At 36.0% G+C, this 25,275-nt stretch overlaps 1 protein-coding gene across 1 annotated transcript in view; it reads right to left on the bottom strand.

Moving 5' to 3' along the window:
• Window positions 1-268: 268 nt before the first annotated feature.
• The window catches only part of SPTLC1 (serine palmitoyltransferase long chain base subunit 1), a 39,626-nt gene continuing 14,619 nt past the window's right edge, over window positions 269-25,275 (bottom strand). The window contains exons 4-15 of the mRNA XM_065045729.1: window positions 21,818-21,911; window positions 21,280-21,352; window positions 15,535-15,667; window positions 13,644-13,773; window positions 11,751-11,840; window positions 10,926-11,033; window positions 9,346-9,441; window positions 8,940-9,036; window positions 7,657-7,711; window positions 2,886-3,003; window positions 2,195-2,268; window positions 269-1,714 (exon numbers count right to left, since the gene is read on the bottom strand). Of these exons, the coding sequence (XP_064901801.1) occupies window positions 1,621-1,714; window positions 2,195-2,268; window positions 2,886-3,003; window positions 7,657-7,711; window positions 8,940-9,036; window positions 9,346-9,441; window positions 10,926-11,033; window positions 11,751-11,840; window positions 13,644-13,773; window positions 15,535-15,667; window positions 21,280-21,352; window positions 21,818-21,911 (1,162 nt within the window). The 3' untranslated portion in view covers window positions 269-1,620. The remainder of the gene's footprint in view (window positions 1,715-2,194; window positions 2,269-2,885; window positions 3,004-7,656; window positions 7,712-8,939; window positions 9,037-9,345; window positions 9,442-10,925; window positions 11,034-11,750; window positions 11,841-13,643; window positions 13,774-15,534; window positions 15,668-21,279; window positions 21,353-21,817; window positions 21,912-25,275) is intronic.

Below are 25,275 nucleotides of genomic sequence, written 5' to 3'. Positions count from 1 at the left end.
TCTTTTCACATGGGGATAAATGCTTCTCTACATTGCACAGATAATGTTTTGACTACTTTGAATAGTCAAGCAATAATCACAAAAGTGCCCCAGCACAACTTCAGCTGGTTTATCTAAATATATACTAGTGAGAAGTTTTGAAAGCCAGCACAGAGACAGTCACTATGAACTGAAAGAGGCAATACAGACTCTGCTCATCTGATAAAGAATATTAAACAAAATATGGTTGATCATGCTACAGAATCTGATTATATGACAAGTAAAAATCTGAATCAAACATGATTAAACCTTTTATTTAAAGAATGATGTTTCTCTAAAATAGTCCTGTAGTCCTTATAGCAGCAACCAAAAAGGTACATAAGTACAAAACAACCCAGAATACAGATCAGGCAGAATACAAAGTTTTTAAACAGGCATTCTCAAAGCAAAAACCTGAAATACATAGCTACAGTTTTTATTTTATAAAAAGATACAGCTTACTGTCATTCTTCCTTACCAGCTTCCTCCGATTGGTGTAATGTGTCCATCTGTGTAACGTCCACCTGTTCTTACTGAAAATCCTAACAGCATAACCTCCACATATAGCTATGTAATTAAATTGTGGGTTTATGTGCACCTATTGTGTTGTATTTCAGTAGTATTTGTACCACCTAAACTCTTATTAGCTATCTGTGAGTACTCCCCTCTAAGGTATAGCTCTTCAGAGATAAAACTTAGCACACACCATTTCAGTGCTTCAAAGTACTGTGACTAAGCTAAGTATTTAGTTCATGTTTCAAAATCTTGGTTCATTCTTCATGCTGCTTATGACTTGTATTCAAGATCGGTGCAAAGTCCCCCTGACTGAACACACTGTAATGGAATTACACCAGTTTCACAATTCAGAGGTTTCAGTTTAGCCGTTTTAAAGTTAATTGTATGAAAAACCTCACCCATAATATCAAAGATGCATATAATTACATATTAAGTGCAGGAAGCAAATAGTATTTAATACAAATTTACCATTTAGATAATGGAATTCTCTGGCCAGGCATTTGTAAAAACCAGCTTCCAAAAATGGTTACAGAAAGACAGAAACAAAGAACTGAAGTTCCCCCTGTAATTCAATAATAAATGATATAATACAGCAAAAATTATCTCTTAATGTGTTATTTTCTCCCTTTAAGCATATTAGGAACAGCCTATCTTCATTTGGGGGTGGTGGGGAGGAATAATCCCTTGAAATTTATTTGAAGTTCCTACATTCTGAGAATATGCAGAGAAAAATATACATTTTAGATGTTTTTGGTGAAAGCTGAATGTTCACATACATTTTTAAAAACATTTCAGGTTTTGAAGAAATAGATTCAGAACTTTTAAAGATGCAACTTAGGAAAGAGTTATCCCCTTTTTAAGGAATGCTAGTAAATGACAGAGTTTGAACTGAAAGTAAACTCTGTCACTCACCAGTTCCAAAATTCTGCACTCTTCCCCTCACTTGCATTTGTACCATTCTGGAACAATTGTGTTACTCAGTCAGGCTTCAATGCCATCAGTGGAAGAACCTGAATATCTGAAGTCACTATACAGTGTAAAACGCTCATCCTGATAATTTGGGAAAAAGAAATCCAAAACAGCAGTCTAATTCAACACAGACTGTGCAGCGTCCTTAAGAAGTGATGCAGCTTTGTCCAGTTCTTGTTCTGTTTGTTCCACTGTTATCACTACTCGAATACTAGAAAAAGAAAACCAGAACATACATGGTAAACTTTACTGCTTGCCTGCAGCTTTAGACTTTTCTTGTACTAATTTTAACACATTAAGATCACTAACTCCAGGGAAATTATTATCAATTCAAATTCAACCAGGAACAAGACAAGACTAAACAGAAAAGGTCAGACTACTTCCTGCCCCCTCTTCCCTTCCTCTGAAATTTGATTGTTACCTTTTTCAACCGCAGATCTGCATATCATGGAAATGTGCCTGGCAACAGGCAACATGCTGATCACTGCAATTTAGGTAGTTTTGATACAGTTATTTCAGGGTATTGGCATCCTGTAACAGCGACTGAAAATATACCTCAAAATGGAGCCTTTCCCAGCTTTACAGGACCAGTTATTCAGTCAAGCCTACTGAACAAAACCCCATCATCGTATGAAAAGAGATAAAGTGTCATATTCAATAAAATGAAATAATGTATTGACTTTCTACTAACCTGGGCGGAGGAAGACATTTTTCTTCTTTCTCCAGATAGCGGGCCTGAGTTAATGCAATACCACTATTCATGCACTACAAATAAAGAACATACAGTAGTCGTCAATCTGGGAACTTCTGATGGCATTTCCTTTTGATCACCAAATACATATAACTAACTTTTATGAGTTTGATGTCAGGATAACTTTAAGTTCCTTCTCACATGAGGTTTTGAAGGTTGTGCAAAATCACCTCTGATTTTGATAAATCATAAACACATAGAACAGGTCAGCATGTACTTTCTTCAGATTTCCTCTCCAAGTAATCAGACAAAAATGCTGTATTAATAGTCTGTTAAATCATATTTAAGTATATTTCAAGGAAATCAACTTCAGAGTTTCTTTTTGTTGTGTAGTCTTGTTTACCTGCCACCTGAAATATAAAACTTTCTCATCAACCTTCATCTCCTCGATGTGGGAGAAAGAGAACCAATGTGTATTGAAGATGTATATATTTTAATCCAGTGCTACAGAACTAAAGATCTGAAGCAATAAATGGTTAGAAGATGGCCTTTATTGTAGCCCTACAGCCAGCAAAGAAACTGAGTTTCTTGCAGCTCCGACAAGTTACCCAAGAAGCCTCCATACCCATATGCACTTTATTACTCACATTCGAAGGCAATGACATATTTTAACTGTTATGGGGACACTTACATAATCCACAACTCTTCTGAGTAACTTCACATCATCTTCTCGAGATCCACAGCTCTTTTCCAACTGCAGGTGCAATGCTGGAGAAAAAGATTCTCCCACTACTTTTAAGCCAGAAATCCTAAAACAAATACAAAGCCTTTAATGCACATCCTACTTGAACATAGGTGTTAAAGTTCTGGATAGCAGTGTTTCCACTTTCTATGTGGTGAGACTGAAGAGAGAGATATTTCACTTTCCTAATACTAATGCAGACAAAAGATACATGCATTTCAGCTTACAATAGGCAAAAGATAATACAAATTATCAAATGAATGTCTTTAAGGAGTTTATTAAATGTAGTTTCAGCAAGTCTGTGTAATAATAGTTACCAATCCTTTTGCAAATATGATTAATAATTCAGAAATTATGAAAGGATCCCTACAAAGATGTAGTAGAACGTGTTAGCCTGTATGTTGCTTATAAAAACACAGCTAGTTAAGTCAAGCCTTTGGAGTCTGTATTAAGAAAATAAATAATAATAAATCTTTTGATCCATCTATAAGATAGGAAGAAGAAACATGGTTTATTTTTTTGGCAAGACTTCTGATTTTCAACTATTTCCTGTAGAAAACCTTTACAAGATAATCTGTCATGTAGTAAGAAGCTCCTCTAAAACTAGTTATATTACCACAATTGCTCTCACATCTGTACATGGAGACAGCGTTTAATTGGACTCTTAGAATTTGATTGAATAATTGACATTTGGTTGTCAAAAATTATTAACATTTGATTGTCATTGTCCTGACACTTCATATCATCATATTCTGGACTTAGTTATTCCCCTCCAAAAAACTGTATCCAATACCCAAGCAAGACCTTTGGTCTCCAAAATTAACAACTCCCATAAACACATGTCCACAATCAGCTGTAATTTTGATTTCCTGACTTTGATGAGCTTGCCTCCCATGCATTGTATATGTATACCCTCATTTTCAAGTGAGTTTTCTATTTTTACAAAGTTCAAGACTCAATGAGAGCAGAAGAGATGTTAAATCCATAAATAGCAGACCTGGAGCCTTTAGAAGACTGACACTTTAGAAACTGGCACTACAAACACACTGAAATCAATTACAACCTTGAAAAAATAAAATTATACTCTAGCATTGAAATAATCTTGCATTATTTCTACAATGCTGTATCAGTTCACAATCCACTCCAAGAAGACAAATCAAATTGCTATTCTTCTTCAGCCACAAAACTGCAAACATTCTGGTATCATCCACCTACACTTGAAAACTAACCAAACAGGTGATTTCTTTAATACACAAGTACACACACTGCATTCGTGTCACTACTGCATGCATATCTAGGGATCTGGGATACAACATTTGGTAACAAGAAGGACAAGGAAAAGCACTCCAACATCCAGCTACAAGATAGAAAAACAATACACAGTATAGCTGTAAAACATATCCATTCTTAGTTACATTCCCTAGGAGTGACCTGACTCGTGAGAAGAAGCATTCTACAAGCAGGGAAATCAAACTAGAAGTCAGATGAAGTTTCATTGTAATTTAAATCTATTTGTTGGAAAACAGAGTTTAAGACAAGTTACTAAAACAATCAGGATTTGTTTAGAGAGACACAGTATTAGCTTCTAGTTATAAATCAGACATAATTCTTCAATTGAAACAGATAATCATAAACTGCCCCCTCCAAAGATTTAATGAGAAAAGATGAGTAGGAAGACAGCCATGTATCCAATCCATTCAAACTGAGTACTTGCCTGAACAGCATACTTTGAATTTGCTATACACTTACTCATAGAGGCTGCTTACAAGTTTCAAATTAATTTTCATCTCGGAACTTTTTCTGTTAGTCACAGCTGTTGCATACTGAAGTACATAATTCATCTTACCCAACTATTTGAAGAAACCCAGGAGTTTTACATGAGGCCTTCTGATGGCGACACCTTTCCTGCAAAGTATTAACTATGTTTTTCTGAGCTTCTGTCAAATCAGGGTTCAACAAGTACTTCAGAATCCAGTGCATGCACACTGTAGCACTCCTGGAATCAGAATTCACTTTCCTAGGAAATGCTGGGAAAGCTTCATTTTCAAACAAAAACTTCCACACAAAAGAGAGAGTATCCTGAAAGATCTGATTTTGAAGTAACAAAGGAACAAAACTAGCCTCCTGAACTCCAATGCTCCTTTTAAGGCTAGTTCTATATTAGTAAATTAAATATGCCTTGCACTTTTCTTTGGCCCTGTGGGTGAATGGGTATGGAATGACTCATCCCTTCCAATCCCTAACATTGTGTGATTCCATCCATACTTTCAAAATCTGAGTCACCATGTCAGAGTGGCCACATCCAAACTGACTACTGGGAACATCTCCTGGTTTTCAAGGGATAGTACCTACTACTGTTGTGCTTTTTAAAAAAACACAAAATTCTGTCCCACCCATCCTGGCCCCCTGCAAGAGAGCTTCTTTGTTTCTGTTCACTAAGACATTAGATATTTTTAAATACAAGACAGAAATCTTCTTGATCTGAGATTGTTAAGAAAGGTAAGAATATTCCTAATTTCTGTTAATCATCCCCTCTTTTATTGCATTTTCATATATTTTATAAACTGGCATAGACAATAAACAAGTACTTCTATGCAGGATTCAGAAGAATTCTTCCATTTCTCCTGCAAACCAGCACTTGGGTTATACCCAGAACAGGAATGAACACCAGATATTCCTCTAACTTGCAACACTACAGTTTCTTCCCCCACCATTTTCCATATAAAGACCAACATTTTTTGAACATTAATTATGCATTGGTCCTTATATATGAAGTCCTAAATTCCATGTGTTAGTGACACTTTGGCCAAAATAAAGTCTTCCTTTACTTTTCATTTGTTCCTCTCACTGTATTTGTTCTATCATGAGAAAGGAGAAAAGCTGTGTATTCTTTCCCACTTTCTTCGTGTACAGTTCTACCATCATTTAACACTCTTTTAAACCAACAGTTAGTTCCACTCTATCATAGTGAGAGCACTGTAAAGAACTGTAGTCAAGCAGCAGCCATGGTTAGGCAAGGAAGATGAGTGCATATAACACCACAGCATTAAAAAAAAGCTTTTTCTGAAAACTTTGCCTTCTTTTCCAGCAATCACACACTTCTTCTAGTGTGGTCATTAACTGAAAGAAAAACCAACACACTGGACCCTGCAAATGTTAATTCAAATCTTCTCTCTGATGTTGCTTTATGCAATTGTTAGGATCGTTTTCATGCTACAGGGCTTCCCAATTCCCTGGTGCTATTACATCTTTCAGGTTTTCCTGTATGACCTAGAAGAACTATTTATTTTGCAATTTTGGGGGGCCTCTACATTACCACATTTTGCCACAAGGCAAAAATACAAAAGTCCTATTACAGACACGCAGGTATTCTGCCTACTTGTTGATTTGTGACCATACTGATCACTGAATTTAAGTGAAAAAGTAGAATCAATCACAGGATGGAAAAGTACCAGCCATGACTTATTCACTTCTGGTTTGTCCTTAATATTAACAAGTAAAAGGTTGATAATTTTTCCTTTTATTTTTTTTCCCACATTTTAAATATATTTATCAACTAAAACTGACAGCTAGAGAAGAATATTACAATTATTCTTCTTTTAGCTCAATCATAACATTACTAGGAAAGAACAGATGCTAATAGTTTTCAAGTTACTCTAAAACTTTAATTTCAAGCATAGAAGCACCTGGCTATCTTTGACATGAAAGCCTATGCATTTTAAATCATGTGGAAACAAACCATGTAGAAACAGAACACAGCCAAAGGAGACAAGGATTATTTGATGGTAGAATTATTCCAAAGAAGCTGAATGTAGCTAAAGTTTTAACGTAAAACATCAACTAAGCATGAAACTACACATTTGGAATAACAAGCAACTCGCACTGAATAACTAAGTGACTAATACTACAAAAAATCAGCTAGTATAATAAATTGTGCATTACAGATTTTGTGTGCACGTTTAAACATTGTTCACTTCTGTAACACGTAACAGAACACTTCTGAAGAAAATTATTTGTAAAATACCAGCTAAGACGTCTATTCTGCATATTAAACAGTTGTTGAATACTCACAGTAATTTCTATATTTTTTAGTATCAAAACCTGTCAGGAAAAAAAGCTATTACTCAGGATAGCCATCTTTTAAAACAGGATAGTGTTAGGAAACTTTAAACAGAATCCTGATTTTTCAGATAAATTCTAGGAATTTTCAAGGTGCCTCTACAACAATGAGTACTTTCTATTACTATTCACCATTCGAGTCTCATATGTAAGAACAATATTGTACTAAAAGTGATTGCAAGATGCATTGAGTTGTCTGAAAGACCATCTGTTAAGCTACACCCCAAATGGTTTTACTTAAACTTTTTTTTTTTCCCCCAAATGCTTATCAACGCTTCGTACCATTGAAAGCTATCACACTCTCCTGAAGACTTAAATTTGTAAGGGCTTGAAAACATCCTCACTAGCATTAAGGTGTAATCTCATTTCTATATTTGTACAGGGATTTTAAAAACTTGGACTTGTCTTAGCAGCATAACAGAGACAGCTGGGAAAACTGCTATGTCTTCATTTAAGACATACATTACTTAGCATACATATCACAGTCTAAGCATCTCTAAAGCCAGAAACAGATTTGGGCAAGGGCAGTTCTTTAAAGCTGGTATTACAGAAGCACGGTCAAATCAACAACAGCCAGAAAAACACCAATAGACACACTTACCCCTGTAAAGCTTTGTGAATTCGTTCGCATTTAGCCCGGAGAGTCTGAAAAATGTCTACACACACACATACACAAAAATAAAGGAAAGGCTTAGATACCCTGTTTCTGTATTACATTTCTGTAAGTATAAAACTTTTTTTAGAGCATTTGGAAGAAAAACTAAAATATAGATATCTATCGAAGTACTACATCTTTTCACTACTCTTCATAATGTTCCTGATTCCCATTTCTTCCAGGAGATGACAGGCTTTTAAAATCTGACAAATGCGTTACTTGCCTTTATCTTGTTCCTCCAGCTGCATTGGTTCATGATCATATGGAAAGGATGACACAAACACTTGGTAACAGGAGTGAAATGGCAGGTCCAGCTTATTTATATCTATAAAATATCTACAGCCATGCAGACTCTGTTCCTTACTCTTTTCACCAGGTTCTTAAACAGGGAACCCTGACTCCTGGATCTGCAAACCTTGGTTCTTTTCCTCAGTAAAGGTTGACCCTCCACTACAGCTAACAGTCCCATCACTTACTCAATTTTTTCTTGCGTTTGTTTAACTTCTGAAGACTAGGTGTGGGCTACCCAGTAGTTTTTATTTAGTTGTGACAAATTTAATACTGCACCTCTCTGGAGATGTTCTCAAGTCTCTTGATGCTAATGAAGGTTAAAAACAAATTCACACAGATTTGGCCAATTTTGTCCTTTTCATATGCTTCTTACCTCCTCCACCCCCTGCCAAGGAATGTCTCTTAGATTCTAGCAACAAGAGCAACTGTCTGATTCCTACAGTGGAAACTCCTGCCTGCCAGCTTTATCCAAAGGTCCTGTACTTGGTCTTGTCTTGAAGCTTACTTGGAGAAGAAAAAAAATTATGTAGTGCAAGTGGAAAGGTTGTTCAGTCCTGAGGAAATACATTCCCATTTATTTCTCTTTAACTTGTCCTTGCTCCATTTGTCTTGAAGGAATTTATTTTCAAGGAAGAAGCATATCACTAGTCTATAAAGCAGAATAATAACTTCTTATTTGCTTAGCGATAACCAACTCTGTCCCTCCTAGCCTCAACTAACTCTCCCATTTTCATGTGGAAGAAGTGGAGGAAACACTGAAGAATAAAAGTAGGATGGGAAGTAGGGTGAAGAAAAAGATCATGCATGTAAAATTAAACAGCTGAAAAAGAGAAAGGACTTAGAAGACTAAACAGATGAGGACTGAAGTAACTCATACTTCTCTCAACTAATTTTGGGTGAAGAAAGACTAAAAAATAAGATTTTCCTGAATTAAGTACCTGGATTATCTTCCATAATATTCAGAGCCTCAATAGCAGCAGCAGCTAACAAAGGAGGTAGAGATGCAGAAAAGCAGTAGCCTTGACCAGACAATCGCTGTGGGGGAAAAAGAAAAAATAATAATAATTTTAAAAAATCACTTTTTTGTTTATAGCAGTATAGACAATGTTTTAAAAGTTAATTCATGTACATTTAAACAGCCTCTCCTCCACTCTTCCAGGTTCATGGAGGATTTAAAGTAGGTCTCCATTCCACCTGCAATATTTCATAGAACCAGACGGTTTCTGTATAGAATCAAATATTGCATATAACTTACAACACTCCTTGCAAATTGATACTATTAACTAACTCTTATTTCTAATCAATTAATCCTGCCACACCATATAAAAATGAGACCTGGCTTACCTGATGGTCAATAATAAAAGATCTTCCACAGCAAAATCCTCCAATAGAAGCCAGTGAATTTTCCATGTTTGCACTAATAAGATCTATATCATCAATCTGCCAGTTAAATTGACAAGTTATTAACAGATGTTTTTGAGCACATCAAGTCTATAAGGTAAATCTATAAAAAATGCATCTTATTTCATATTACCATCAATACTAGAGAAGACCTACCAAACTATCACATATTAAAATGAAGCTACAAGTGAAATAACGATTTTAAGCAATATAAGAGGACTTGAGAAATTGAGATCTATGGATCTGTAGCTGATCTACATAGGATCACACTTTTTCAGGCATTGCAATGTGAAGAACATAAACAGAAAAAACAAATTACATAGACACAGGTGACAATTCCTCAAATCACTGTGACAGCATGCTTTAAGAATGTAATTAGTCCAACTGCAGCCAGTAGGAGTTAGAATGTGATCAAAATTGACCATAAGTCTAGTTAAATCAGAATGTGAACCTTAGAGACACAGTTGTCTTATTTCACTTGTTAGTTGCAAATGTATTTTTTTGCCAGGCTCTGTAATGCACACTCATGACCACTGCTACAAATTCCCATTCTGAGCAGACAACACTGAAAGATTATGTTTGTAAATGAATTTAACATAGAAGAAAAGTAATCAGATGGCACTTGGCAAGCATCATGGTAGCGTTGTTTGCTTCCTTTTCTAAAGCTGTTTAGCATTCATTTTTCTATTTTCCACATTTAGTATTAAGACACCTACAATTAAAACAATAGGAGATAAGAGAAGACTGAATGAATTCTCAGAATTTGATATTTCACTTCCAAGCTGAACTCGGACACTGTCAGAATGTAGTGAGAGATGCTCCACACTAAGACACTGGCAATCGAAAGAACACTTCTTCCTTCCCCAGCTCAGGTGGTTGTGATAGCAAACAACTGCAAGGACACTGCTTAGGATTTCCAAAGTACTCTGCAGCTGAATAAACACTACAAAAGGTAGACTCTCGGAAAAATACTTTGGCTTAACCTGTTAGTAGAGTAGTAAGACAACTTATTTGAAAGAACCATCAAAAGCTTTATCCTACATGGTATTTCAAAAAAATAGACCCAATTTGAAATCACATTTCTTTGAAACTGGGTCTACATTTTTCAAACACCCTCTATATTTCCCTCAGAGGAGTAAAAGGCAATAGAGCAAGGCACACTGGTTATATACTGAAAAGATTTTTCTGACTTAGCCATAGCCTCCAAATATTTCTGTGCAAGTATGATACTTTTAAGTGTATGTGGCTGGAAAATACTCATCTCACTGAGTGTCCAAAAAAAGCATAAAATTATGCATTGTAATGATTCTTTTGTTATCTTCCCCATTAAACATAAGTAAAATTACTTCAAGTAAAAAAAAGAAAAGTGCCAAGATCTGAATGATTTAAAACTGACAAAGTATGTGTAAGTTTCTATTGTACATTACTGAACACTGCTAATGCTACAGGTATAAGAAATCTATTGCTCAATTTGCTCCTGTACAAGTCTCTTGCTCACAACAAAACTCACAAAAACCACTTACATTTATTCCAAAGTGTTCAGTAATTCCTCTTCCATGTTCTCCAAGGACTCCAAAGGAAAGGCTCTCCTCCAAAAATATTCTCACTTTGTATTTATACTTCAATTTTATCTAAAATAGAGCAAATGATACAAAATACAAGTCAAGCTCATCAGAATTTGGTAAGAAAATGCATGGGGCAGATAAGGTAAAGACAGACAAGTACAGTATCCTGAATACTGCAAATCTGTCAGCTCTAGAGTTGTGTTCTGGCATTAAGACATTTTAAAAGCCTTCAAAATTCTTCCACCATGTAAGACTAAATTTCATAAATGTTCACATACTAAAACAACTTCGACTTTTTCTTTTAAAATAAGCTATCTAGTACTTTCAAGATGATGTATTTTCACAGCATTTCTTCCATTATCTACTAGAATTAGTCAATTTATGCTGAATAGCAAATGTTTTCCTTGGAGTCACTGTTTATGACAAGGTTTCTTTGCAATTTTGGGGGGGGGTGGTTTAGATATTACTTAGTTTAATGATTCAGTATCATACAGCATAGCTGAAAATACAGTATATTTTACAGGTTAAAAACTAAGATCACAATCAGATATTCATTTGCAAGTCTCATTATATATAGCTTCAGAATCCTAATCCTGATCAGAAGTTTGAAAGCAATGTAAGATGTGGAACTGCTGTTTATCAGTAGAGTTTAAGAAAGCAATAAGGTAAACAAAAAAACTGCACGCAGAGCTTTTCTATGTAGGCTTAACTATATGTTACTGCTATTTCATCAGCCACATGTTTTCATATGGAGAGCCTAAAAGGCAAATTGAAACCACTTACCAATTCTGGAAGAGGGCAAACATCTCCTGTGTTCATATACAATCCTTCCACTACAATAAATCTTCGAGTTACACGGGCCTTGCGAGGATTCTTCAGAGAAAGATATGGTTTCAGATTATATAAATTGTTACTAACAAGCAAGGGGCTCTGGAGATTTTTTGATAGGGAAGGACAGTAATGGGAAGGGAAGGAAGGTAATGTCTCTTTCAAATAAGATTCAACTTAAGTTTAGTGTTTATCATTTGTAACAAAAGTTGTAATGCCTCATTGGACTAGTTTTTTTTTTATTTTGTAATAATTTTAAAGCTTTTAACTCTCACACAAGATTTAAAATGCTTTGTTTTGCAACAAATCATAACAAACCCATACAACCACAAAATAAATACTAACACATCTTTGCCTCTATTATATTAATCATTAATCTGAACATTTAGAAGGCTTTGTGTTTTGTGCACCAGGATTCTCAATGCAGCACAAACACAAGTAGTGTCTTCATAAAACACAATCCATAAGTATTTGTAACATTCAAGTTACAAACTCCTTGTTCGATCTCTGGACAACGGAGGCAAAAGGAATATCCTGCACTGGTTTCTGTTTAAACTTCAATGGTTTGATTGTTGTTCTTTTAAAATCTCATATCCTAGTATTTACTTTAAACGTGTTTATATCTTTCGAGCAAGGATATTAAATCATGCTTCGTACCTTTTTCAGTTCTTGTATAAGGATTCAGAGAACACCTATTTGACTTTTCTGAGTGGTAGGCACCAAAACTAGGCACAGTCCACTCCCTAAGTTGGACCAACTCTAGTGGTATGATCTACCCTTTCCTAGTCAGTACATCTGAGTTAAACACACATGGTCTATATCAAGCTCTTGGCCACCAACTTTATGTTCACATTCAGCTAATTACATTAAGAAATGAAGCATGCAGCTAAATCAAAGCACTCTGCTCTAACAAACCAAATGTGGTACACAAATTGCATCACCAGTCTGTCAACCACATCTAAAAACTCATGTAAAGATTATCTGACAAGATGTATCTTCCATTAAGGTAATGTAACTACTGTGTTGTCTAGAAATTTGCTATTAATCAGATCCATTACTGATTTAGACTGATGTTAGCTGATTTGCTTATAATTATGCAGTTCATCTACTTTATTTTTATTATGTGTTAGCACAAAATCGGCTTTCTTCCAATTGTCTGTAACTTTGCAGCATTCTGTGAACAAGGTACATAATGGTGATAGCTCTTCAGCTAATTCTTCTAAAATTAATGAAGTTATCTGTACTTGCTGATCCTGATTTCAGTAGCTGCTTTTGGACACCCTTTTGTGTTCCTGTCAGAATGAGAAGGAAGCCATCAAACTGCCCCAATTTTTTCAAGAAAGAGAATATCTTAAGAGTTGAGTGCAAGATAGGGGAAGAATCTAAGAAAAAAAAATAAGGACCATGTTGATTTTATAAATTAAAAGGTTAGGACTAGCCATTTTTGTGCTGATTTTACAGTGCAGCATTTAAACTAATAATTAACTTACATTATTTATTAGGTAAATGCAGTGATACAAATTTCTAAGTAAAAAAAATAGTTCCATAATAGTTTTTTAAAAAAATAAAATAATCTCACACTTCAGTCATCTGCCCATAAAGGTATTCCCCCACTACCAACACCTGTAAGCTCACTTCCAGTGGTTATGCAGGCAAATGCAACTAAATATATATATATTTTTTTTAAATCCACCTTAATTACATAAACAACATTAACTATTCAATAAATATAGGAAAACCAAGTAAGTGCCTAGAAGTATTGCATCCATTCATTTATATAACACAGTAAAAAAAAACATGGGGAAGGTGGCACAAAAGAGTACAAATATTTCTTCAAAGGAATGGTACCTTTTGATCTTCAGTCTCTTGTTCCTTCAACAGTCGCTCAAGGTCAGCCATATCATTATGCTTAAATAACTTGATGTTACTACGAGATGCTTGTAAACCCTTCTGAATAGCAAAGCAGGCAGCTTCATCTCTGTAAATACAGCAAGCCCTTCTAAGTTTGCACTAGGTTTAACAATTATTCAAAGAAAGCTGGCTATTAGGACTGTACTGCTTTTGAGCAAATATCTGTACTTAGGTGTAGTTAAAACTAGATTTATTAAAGCATCATATATTTTCTTTACACTTTGAAAACTCATTTCCAAAGCTTCTCATCTTTCCTATGCACTACAGCCACTAAAGGCGAGCCAACAGCATTTTTTCTTGAAGTGTACACCGGTCCTTTTGTTTGCATGTGACACCAGTTTATTTGAGCACAGCATTCCATGGACCGGGTATACTACCACGGTAATCATCCCAGAAACCTCTCACTCCATCTGCTCTGGGTCTTAGAAAAAAAATGCCTGTGACATTTATAGTGGTCCTTCAAGTATTCACAATCTGCTTTTTAATATCCTTTGGGAATTACTATCTCAGCATTTAAAGAACTATCCGTCATTTTTAAGTACTGGAAAAGCAAATCTCTGAGCACGATAGGGTATGCAATTTCACGGTTGCTTAGGTTGAGTAATTGTCTAAAAGTGGCAACTAAATTAAACCTTCTGCACATGCTAAATGTAGTAATTTCAACCAAGCTGTTTTTCAATATGGTGAGATCTTTTTTCACTGAGAAGCTGAAACAGTACAAGATAGCTAAATCCAGGATATACTGACATCTTGAATAGTGTGCAGAAACAATCCTGGTTGTCCATCGCAAAAAACCGGATCTAGAAAATGTTCAAAGATGACCAACAAAATCCACGATCAACATTATGAAAAAAACTCTGCAAAAGAAGTTAAACAGGCTGCAAGTCTTAAGCTTAGAAAAGAGAGTACTAAGAAAGATTATGCCAGACAAATCCAAAATTATCAGCTTGTTGTGGCTTAACCCCAGCAGGCAGCTGAGCTCCAAGCAGCCACTCACTCCTCCCATGGACAAGATGCATCAGTTCACTGTCTAAAAATAAAATGCATCAGTTGAAATTAGTAGATGCAATATTAAAAATAGGTACTACTTCATGTTTTTTCTCATAAAATGTTCAAGTTAAACTGTGAAACTACATGTCATAGAAGCATTGTGGATATTAAAAATTTACAAAGGTACTAAAAGAATAACAAGGCTTAAGAAAAATCCATCAACTATTACTAAATCAAAACCCTCCTCTCTGGCTCAGGAAGTTTTGAGCATAGGTACATTGTTTCTCCTGCTTTTTAATTCTCCTTAGAGAAATTACAACTGGCTACTCTCACAGACCACATACTGGGCTTGCTGAATCCTGCATATCTGGTTTTGTGTTATTTCAAAATGTACCAATATTTATTCAACTAATCCATTGCAAATATGCATGACGAGAACAACTGTCTTGCAAGGAAGGTGAAAAGCCAGCAGTAAATAGCAGGAAAGCAAATATGACTGTACAGTTTCTCAAGAAGAAAACCAGGTATTAGACTTCTGTTAGTTCTGTCATTCACAAGTTTAGTTTAGTTTGAGTGTGTTGTTGGTTTGTTTGTTTGTTTTGTTTTTTTTTTTTTTCAGCGGAGTGCCTAAGTCTGCTCTTCCACAATGAAAGCAGGAGCTGATTTGATTTGGTGTATTTGGTGAAGAAAAGATACTTGAGCTTTGCACAACAAAATACTTGATCAAAAGCAGCATCATTTTCTGAACAGTTAATTTAATACGATTAACAATACTGAAAAGGAAAAAATGAAAGGAAAACTCTAATCTGCAGTTTCCCTGGTAGATCACAATACTTACACAAACACAATGTCACCTCTTTTTGAATATGCAGGAATTGCACTGGCAATTGTTGCAAATCCGTAGGAGTATATAATAGCTTCCTCTGTCCTCATGAATTTTGCTAGTCGTTCTTCTAATTCTAAGTGCACATCTATTTGAGAGAAGAATTGAAAAGATCTTAGATAGTTTACTTGTTTTCATATCAGAAAGACTATTGTTGCTTTCAGCAACCACGTAATTGAAGCAAACAGAACACTCATTCATAGGAAGAGCAGTACAACAAATAACTTCCAAAAAACAGCTGCAACTGATCCAGCCTCACTCAAACTGATAAGTAACCCAATATTAAGTAGAAGCTTTGATAGATCTGAAAACATTTATGTAATATGGTTCTCTCATGTTCTTATGCAATGGCAATTAATATCTACTTGTGATTAGACTACAAGTGAACGATGCAGCACTCATGGACTATGACTAGGGGGCACACTTACTACAGTCAGACAACAAATAGCTATGTAATTTATAGTGATTATGAGGTCCTGTTGGCAGACTGTCAGTTCTCCCAAGCTGACGCTTCCACTGCATACGGCACAGCTATAATAACAGAAAACAGCTCTTGTCAGGTTGCAATCACATACCATCTCCTGAACACACTTCAGCCAATTGAAAAGGTCATCATCTCCATGCCAGAGATTACTCACCCTTAAGATAAATCGACACAATTACACACAAACTGTTTCCCAAACCAATTTGGTTGAAGTGACCCATGTTAGAAACAAAACACCACTAAATCAAAAGATTAAGAAGGGTAATACCACAAGGTGAGTGAATTGTCACTGCAGAAAGGCGACCACAGCATTAAGTATTCTGCCTAAGCAAAATAACCTGTATTAGACAAGCTGTTATTTTAATTGTGCAACTCTATTGCCACTACCTGCTTCTGCTAGAAAATGTTACTCAGAGAATTATGCCTTTTATCAACTGGAAACAAGCAAGATTAAAGGGCAAATAGAGGTTCTTAGCGTGTGACTTGAAAGATCATTTTTGACCAAATGTTACCTTTCCACAATTATTGGAAGTTCATTTAAACTAAAATCAAATCAGACAACATCAGTTAAAAATACAGATTCTTCAATAGCCTGTGAGGCAAAGTTATGTCCATGTCGCTATTTCTAGCCAGGGACCAACAACAAAGGTGTAAGACAAAAGGACTTCGTAAATCTCTTTACCATACTAGACAAAAACTTAGCATAACCTTAACCCAAAAGGGCACATCCACTTGATTAATATATTTCTACAATAAAAGTAAAATTTTTACCTCCAAACAACTCCCTTCCAATCACACTCAAGAGCAATTTTATCTATAGACTGTAAACTATAAATCTTTGACAATGCTTTCCTAATATTTACTTTGGCATCAAAAACAAAATGGAACAGAATTATTTTATTTATTTTTCCACTGGTTTTTAAATTGAAACAAAAACTTTAATCACTTATTATTTGAAAGTCTTCTTTTGCTACTTTGATCCACCTGTATTGGACATACCAAACATTTTGAGAAACCCAGAACAGCCTTTGTCCTCCAAAGTCTCTGGAAGGAAAGATACTTATTTATCTAATCTACTTTCTGACAGAAATTTTAAGCAGTCCTTTTTCAGAATTTTTGTATCTTTTCCTTCATTGTAATATGGACTTCAGAACCAATCAAACCATCTCCAGTCAGCCTTCAAAACAGGATAGATGAACTTCAATTCAATTATTGAACAAAAGTCCCAAGACAGACCTTTTTCTGTCAGCAAGCACCAAACAAAAAGAGACTGGCCACATGGTACTTAAATCATGCAATATAAACAACATTCAGCCAAAAATATTTATTAGTGAAACCCTGCCCGTAGAGGATAACAAATTATGGGAAACAAGGACAGAACTACTACTGTGAGTGCCCAGCTATTGATACCTGCTGGGAAAATACGTTTTGTTTGAGTGTAAAAGACTGCCTACATCCTTTTATTAAAAAACTGGAAAAGATGATGAGACCATCACAGTTAAAAATGAAAACTTCACTGCTTCTCACTGAGCTTTACTCAGCAACAACCACAGCTACAATGAGAAAGGTTTAGGTAAAAACAGCAGATGAAAGAAATACTGTCAGCAACAATGAGCTAATTAATATAATCAGATTTGTGTTAAGAAAAAAATTTTACCAAGGGCAAGAACATTTAAGTTCAGAATGATATACAGCATACACAAATTTCATACATCACTACATAAGGGAATAAATTCTTTGTATAATTGTGAGATTAAAAAGCTTTAGACAGTATTAAGGCTTCCCTACCATTCTACCATGATAAAAACAGAATACTCTGTGGCTCTCATATTCTTTATTGCAATGATTTGCTTTAGTCTGGTTACATTACTTGGATTAGCCTAGCTTAAATGAAAACTGCAGACACTGCCTAGAATACATTTGCACAGAGGAAGATATGATTGGAAAAGCTTTCTATGAAACTATGAAACCTTAACAAAGCTGTTATTGTCCACAACTGCTATGAAGTGCCTGTTTAGTGCCTAGCATGTGCTCACATACAAGTCAAAAGCAGAACTGAGACCAAATCCCACTTTGTCTTTTATATATTTTATCAGGTAGCCAGTCCTCATCTTCACAGTAACACTGAAATTGTGGCTGCAAGGCTATCAACACTAAAAAAAACAAAACACCACCTCAGATGTGATACACCCTCAGCTGTCATTATGGAGAAAATAAAAGCGAACAACAACAACATAAAAATTCAGTTATTTGTGAATATAATAGTATTTCAGGCTTATCATAGAATACAAGCATGGATAAAGTTTTCAGGTATACAGCACAAAGAACAAATGTCTTAACTAAATCTACCAAATCCCTTCGAACAGGCAGAGATATGAAGAATCAAGTCTCCATTCAAAATAAATTATAACACGGTATCTATGGTTCCAAAGAAAGAGACCTGTAATATTGGTATGAAATATCAGTCCCTAAGAGGGGATAATTCTGAGTGACAACAATTGACAATCATCAATTAAATCCTATATAGTTAAGTAAGAGGAAAATACATAGTTCTGGACACAAAATGACTCATTTACAAAAGTCAAAGCCACAAAAAATTGTATGGAAAGTTTGAGGCACACGACACTGCTGATGTAAGAAGTGTTTCTCATTAGAGATTCATAATCCTGCAATACACAAATGTTTGAAGTCAAGGGAAAATGGGGAGACAGTCTGTGATCCAGCAAGAATCACAGAATCAACTGGGTCGAAAAGACCTCAGAGATCATCGAGTCCAACCCTTGGTCCAACTCCAGCCCATTGACTAGATCATGGCACTAATTGCCATGTCCAATCTCAGTTTAAAATCCTCCAGGGACAGTGAGTCCACCACCTCCCTGGGCAGGCCATTCCAATCCCTGACCACTTTCTCTGTAAAGAATTTCTTCCTAATATCCAGCCTAAATTTCCCCTGGCAGAGTTTAAGCCCATGCCCCCTTGTCCTATTGCTAACTGCCTGGGAGAACAGAACAATCCCCACCTGGATATAACTTCCCTTCAGGTAGTTATAGAGAGTGATGAGGTCACCTCTAAGCCTCCTCTTCTCCAGACTAAACAATCCCAGCTCCCTCAGCCTCTCCCCATAGATCTTGTGTTCAAGTCCCTTCACCAGTCATGTTGCTCTTCTCTGGACCCGCTCCAGCACTTCAATGTCTTTCCTGAACTGAGGGGCCCAGAACTGAACACAATACTCCAGGTGTGGCCTCACCAATGCAGAGTACAGGGGAAGGATCACTTCCCTTGTCCTGCTGACCACGCTGTTTTTGATACAGGACAGGATACCGTTGGCCTTCTTGGCCACCTGGGCACACTGTTGGCTCATGTTGAGCTTCCTGTCAATTAGTACCCCCAGGTCCCTTTCTGTCTGACTGCTCTCCAGCCACTCTGCGCCCAGCCTGTAGCGCTGCAGGGGGTTGTTGTGACCAAAGTGCAGCACCCGGCATTTGGCCTTATTGAACTTCATCCCATTGGAATCAGCCCATTTTTCCAGTCTATCCAGATCCCTCTGCAGAGCCCTCCTGCCTTCCAGCAGGTCGACACTCCCTCCGAACTTGGTGTCATCAGCAACTTCGCTGATGATGGTCTCAATCCCCTCATCTAAATCGTCAATAAAGATGTTAAACAGGACTGGACCCAACACTGACCCCTGGGGAACACCACTAGTGACTGGCCGCCAGCTAGATGCAGCCCCATTCACCAGCACTCTCTGGGCCCGGCCCTCCAGCCAGTTCTTAACCCAGCAGGTGTTTATCTCAATTTTAAAACCAATTTTCCATTACCTTTTCTGTAAAAGATATCTCAAATAGCTGAGTATAACAATTTCCCCACTGGTGATGTCATGCAGCAATATCACAGATTATTATACCCTGCTTTGTGAAATGGAGCATTTACCAAAAAAATTCAGAAGCCAATAAACAGCAACTAAACTAAATGTAAAACCTATACAGTTTGGGTCTTAGGATTAGACCTCTAAAGATGGCAAGAAACAATCCAAGGAATTTCTCACCAGAGAAAATAAACCTTTAACTAGTCAGTTTCAAATAATTGCTAGAAAGAACTGAAGTGAAAGATTCCACAAAACTTAAAACTGGCTTGGACTCAAAAGGCAGGAGGCATTAGTTCACAAGTTTCTTTGAGCTTTTCAATGCTTTTTGAAAAAAAAGCCTGTGCGAATTCCACCAGATCACTGCTGAACTGTGGTCCATGAGGGAATCTAGCTTCCTGAAAGATCTCTACTAATCACTGGGCTACCATCACCTTCTTTTGAAATGAATTAAGGTTCTAGACTAATGAACAAACTACAAGATTAATATCAAAGACCCAATTTCACTCTGATATATACACTCCTAACAAATCACAATAGGTACAGTGGCTGGCTTACCACTTAAAGGACTAGGTTGATTAACTGAGAAAAGTTCAAGTTCGTCTCGAATTGAAGTCAAGGCATGGGAAGCTAACTCTACGAAATCATTTTAATACAATCATGCTCTGAAGAGACTGGAAAGAGACTGGAAAATTCACAAGATGATGAGATGATGGTTTTAGCCTGCAACTGTGCAGCTAATTCATGCATCACACGTTGGTTTCCATGCAGTATTTTGAAACAGCAATACCAGTAAAGAACTATTTCCAGAGACTTATATTTAACAACTTGCTACTTCTTAAAATGAATGAAAGAACCCTCAGTAACACCTGCTTGTGTCACAAAATCTCTAGATTACAACACTAAAGTTATCAGTAAAGGAAAACTTCATTTTGACTACAGTACTATATAAGCTTTAGTAATAATCTTTATCGGAGAAATCGGACTGCCCTCTTGTGGTCTACTTAGAAACTTATTAATTCACACTTAAATTCACCATGCATTACTAAATTCTAACATGTTTATTTTATCTTTCTACTATGGTTACCAAAACTAAAACAGATGATATTTAACTTTGCAACTCTCCTCCAAGGCCAGCATTATAAAGAGTAAGTAAACATAAAAAAATAATAAGAAACAAAGCTAGAAACAATAAACGCTACTAATCCTTAACAGTAAGAGCAAGAAGTGTGGTAGAGGGTAACTATTCTTCATACTGACAGAAATAATGTGTTGCTTATATATAATACTACTTTGGCTGACTTAAGAAACCAGCTTGACCACAGTTAAAGACAGATCAAAGAAATGTACTCACCAAAAGTACCATAGAATCCTCTGGGTCCACAAGTACCAACACCATATTTCTTTAGAGATGCTTGTGCCGCACTCTTTAACAGAAAAAAATTACAAGAAATATTTTTTCATACACTAGATCTCTAAGTCTTCCATATACTTCACACTGACAATTTTGTACCAATGTATATAGGTTAATTCTTGCATCATGCAACATGACCTGCTTTATAGGAAGTATAATAATGTACTGAATTATACAAATTAATTTAACATCAAAACTATTGTAGACAAGTGTTTAAGAATCATTCACTGTATTCTCACAATCAGGACATTAGATACTAATCTAGCTTGATAATCAGCTAGTATGTAGTAGGTACACCAGACTAAATTCAGTAAAAAGACAAATTCAAATAGCATAAAATTACAAGTTTTATAATCACCCTTGCTGCTTTAGAAGCATAATTCCTTGACAAAAACTGTGCCTTCTTAAGTCAATCTTAATTTGAAGATTACATATAAAGAGGAATAACCACAGAAATACAGTAACTGGAAAAACTCACCTTAACTTTTTCATTATCCAAAAGTCCAAGAAAGTTAAATGATGCAAAGTTTATACATTCCTTGCCATTAACAGTGATTATATGGGTGGGAGGACTGGAAAAAAAAGTCAGACCTATTGTTATGAATGAACAGTTGCTATTTTCATAAACAGTCAAACAGTGCTGGAATTTTATGTTTCAACAGTGAAAGGCACACAGCATTTTTCAAGAGTCCCTCTTTCCACTTCCTCCTGTGCAGCTGCCAATCAATATTTAAGTTCAGTGTTGAGTAACAAATATACTACCACATTCAGCAAAATCTGTATTCCTGTATTTTAATAAAGAAATAATAAATACCTTCCTGAGATATTTAATGGTTCCTTGTGGAAAACTTAATTCATACAAAGATGATTGCTGAAGCGGCAAAGTAATATCTATTTGAAAGAAGGAATACTACAAGTAAAAAGGACGTTCCATTGCTGCTTACTTTCATGATAAAAACAAATTTAAAACCAATGTTTTTGTCACAAAGCAAATGCACAATACCAATCTTGTACTGAATGGGGCTCCTGAAACATAGGTACTAGCTGTAAGCAGACAAAAGTATTGTGTGAACTGTTATCTTAAGTTTCCAGTTCTGTTTAATCCATCGCAGTTTGAAGAACTCATGTAATCAGGCAATACAGAAAGTGTGAAAACACTCAATATTAACAAATGAACAAGAACAGCAAAAGGCCGAGACATTTTCTGTCCTAAAAAATTATGATTAATAAAAACAGTTATTAAAAACATGAAGATAAAAATAGCTATTACCCGTTTAAACACAAACATCACATCTGTGTGCTGTATTCTAAAGCAATCCAGTTTTGGCAATTATACACTTCAATACTACAAAATCAAAAGTTACAATTAATCACTGAAGAGTGTTGAGAAGTTTCAAAGCTAAGCCAAATACAAAACCTTATGTCTGCCCATTTCTGTATGCGTTGTCAAATATTACAGATGAGATCACATACTATTCCTCAAACACAATAGTTTCAACAAGCTTTTCCCATGTGGAAACTAGCACTGAGCAATTTTCACAATCAAAATTAAACAGGGCTGCTCAAATACCAAATGTCTGTGCAGAGCTGCTCCAATATTCCAATGGGCATCTTTGGTGTGCAAAGCAAATAAACTCTAAGTCTAAGCTATTCACTACAAATTAAGAAAAACACTGAACTGCCTGAACTTCACTTAAAAAACCTCCCTGATTTTGTTTCGTATCAGTTCACTTCAAAAATTCAGCACGTTGCTTCAACCAAGTAATTGCAAAGCTTGCAAACAGCTTTGGAAAGCTTTCTGCTAACATGGTGCATGTGCCATGCATCTTCATTACTGTCATTCCATGACATTAAATGGACACAAGGTGAAGCAGACTCCACAAAGGAGCAGTCCTGCATTACGGCTGTGCATCTTCTGTGTAGCAGTAGCACAATATACAGATGCACAGCACCTTGTCTTGGAGAACTCACTGCCATTAAAAATACACCTGGATATGCTCCTCTGTCTTGCTCATCAATGAACTGCACCAAATGCTGCAAGTCTTGTTACATGAAACAACTGCTTAGGTTCACAGATATTCACAAGAGCAGACCGGCATCTATCCATTTTGGCATTAACACAAGGTTCAGTATATTCCCAGCATACTATTGAACCTGGTAAATTTAAAACAAATTGCCTCCACAGCTCCACGTCTCATACCTGGAAAATACACTCATGTTCATTAACAACTTGCCCCTAGCAAAGCTGCAGCCCTCATGATATGGCCACACTTTGCTATCAGAATTTTACCCAAACTTCTAAAGGAACACTCATGGTTAGGCACTAAATATTCATACAAAAGTTTATTCCAGTGAATAATTATATCCAAAACATGGATGCTAACAGACTCAGAAACCCTTCCTTTCAACATCAAAAACCACAAGTCTTTGCAAAAGGAAAACAGTGAAACACTTAATTTCTTTCACATTTCTCCCTTCCTCCAGTACAATACAGTTCATTAAGTATCATGGTTAGGACAAGTTTGAGCTGGAACTGTAAATAAAACTGTAAATAAAAATAAATTTCAAGCTACATTCAAACAACTTGCCAGTAAGTCCTTCAGGAATTGTGTCTTTTAAGGACTGAAAGCACTCCATCTGTATTGGGATGTCTCACTCATCTCTTAAGTGTTGTATGTATTGAAAAACCAGCCACAGAAGATTATAAAGTTAATAAAAGCCAGATCGTTAGTTCCTTTTTATTTTAAAGCAAAATGAGAATCAGCATGGCAATTTTGCAGACATACTGTTTCAGGAAATAGGTTTACATTTTCTGAACCACATCTTGTAGAACTAATCTATCATGCATGGATTAGTTCACAGAAAGGGTACCACAAGATCTAACTAATCTCTCGACTGTGACCGAGCCATTATAGGTAACTTCTTCACCGCTGACTCAAGATTGGTCACTTTTTTGGTTTGGACAATTCCCTGTGTTATTGGCTTTGCTTATCATTTGGTGTTACTGGGATATGCAAGTGTTCAGCAGAAAGGAGCACACTAACATAAGGAGGAAGTCTGCCTTCCCCACACAGCAGGTCAAAATTTTTACTGAAGTATTTCATACTTCCTCAGTGGTTATGAGCCTATCCAGGCATTACTGCAAATATTCAATGTTAAACCACCACATACTAAGATAAGGAAGATCTATGTAAATCACCGTTCACATGGACTTTAACACACAGAAATCACTGAGAGAAGACTATATCATTAGCACCAACAGGATCCCCTTAAAGTACTAAGTAAAGAGAGGATAGAAATGCTCTTGAGCTGGAATTAGGATGCACTCTCATTTCTGTATTAATTCTGAAACATGGGTTAAGTTTATAGCCCAAGTTATAACTTCGTAGCTGTTGAGCAACATGCAGGACAGTAGTTTGTTGTCAGTTTAAATCTCACAAGACAAATGCCAACTTTTCCCCATAGTTACTATTAAGTTCACCAGTCACCACATATCAACATTCTGTCACAATACATTCCCTAACTGTAAGCACCGGCAAGTTCTGAACAATTTAAATGTTTTCTGAGCCAATCTAAGATATATTTGTTCAGATTTTTTTCAAACATCCAACACTTCCTTTAACTCCACAGTACTGCCTGTTTCAAAATTCTGAAAAATAATAGGATTGTTCACATCACAGTTGATTAAAATAGGCCTATCTTTCCCTAGGAAGACCTTCCTGTGGTGGCAGAATCATCAAAATTGAGCTCTTTGTGACAGCAAATAATTGTGCTCTGTCACTAAAATATTCTAAATTATTAGTGTCACTAGAGAGGTATTAAGAATGTTTACACTGTAAAAGTTACTAACATAAAGAAATCTGAAGCTTGTGAAAGAAATTTCAAAGCAATTTCTGAAATACTGTGACTCTTACAAAAGTCAGCACCCGTTTTAAA

This window comes from Columba livia, chromosome Z, assembly GCF_036013475.1.
Source record: "Columba livia isolate bColLiv1 breed racing homer chromosome Z, bColLiv1.pat.W.v2, whole genome shotgun sequence".
NCBI lineage: Eukaryota > Metazoa > Chordata > Aves > Columbiformes > Columbidae > Columba > Columba livia.
This window is presented reverse-complemented; position numbering and strand designations above follow the sequence as displayed.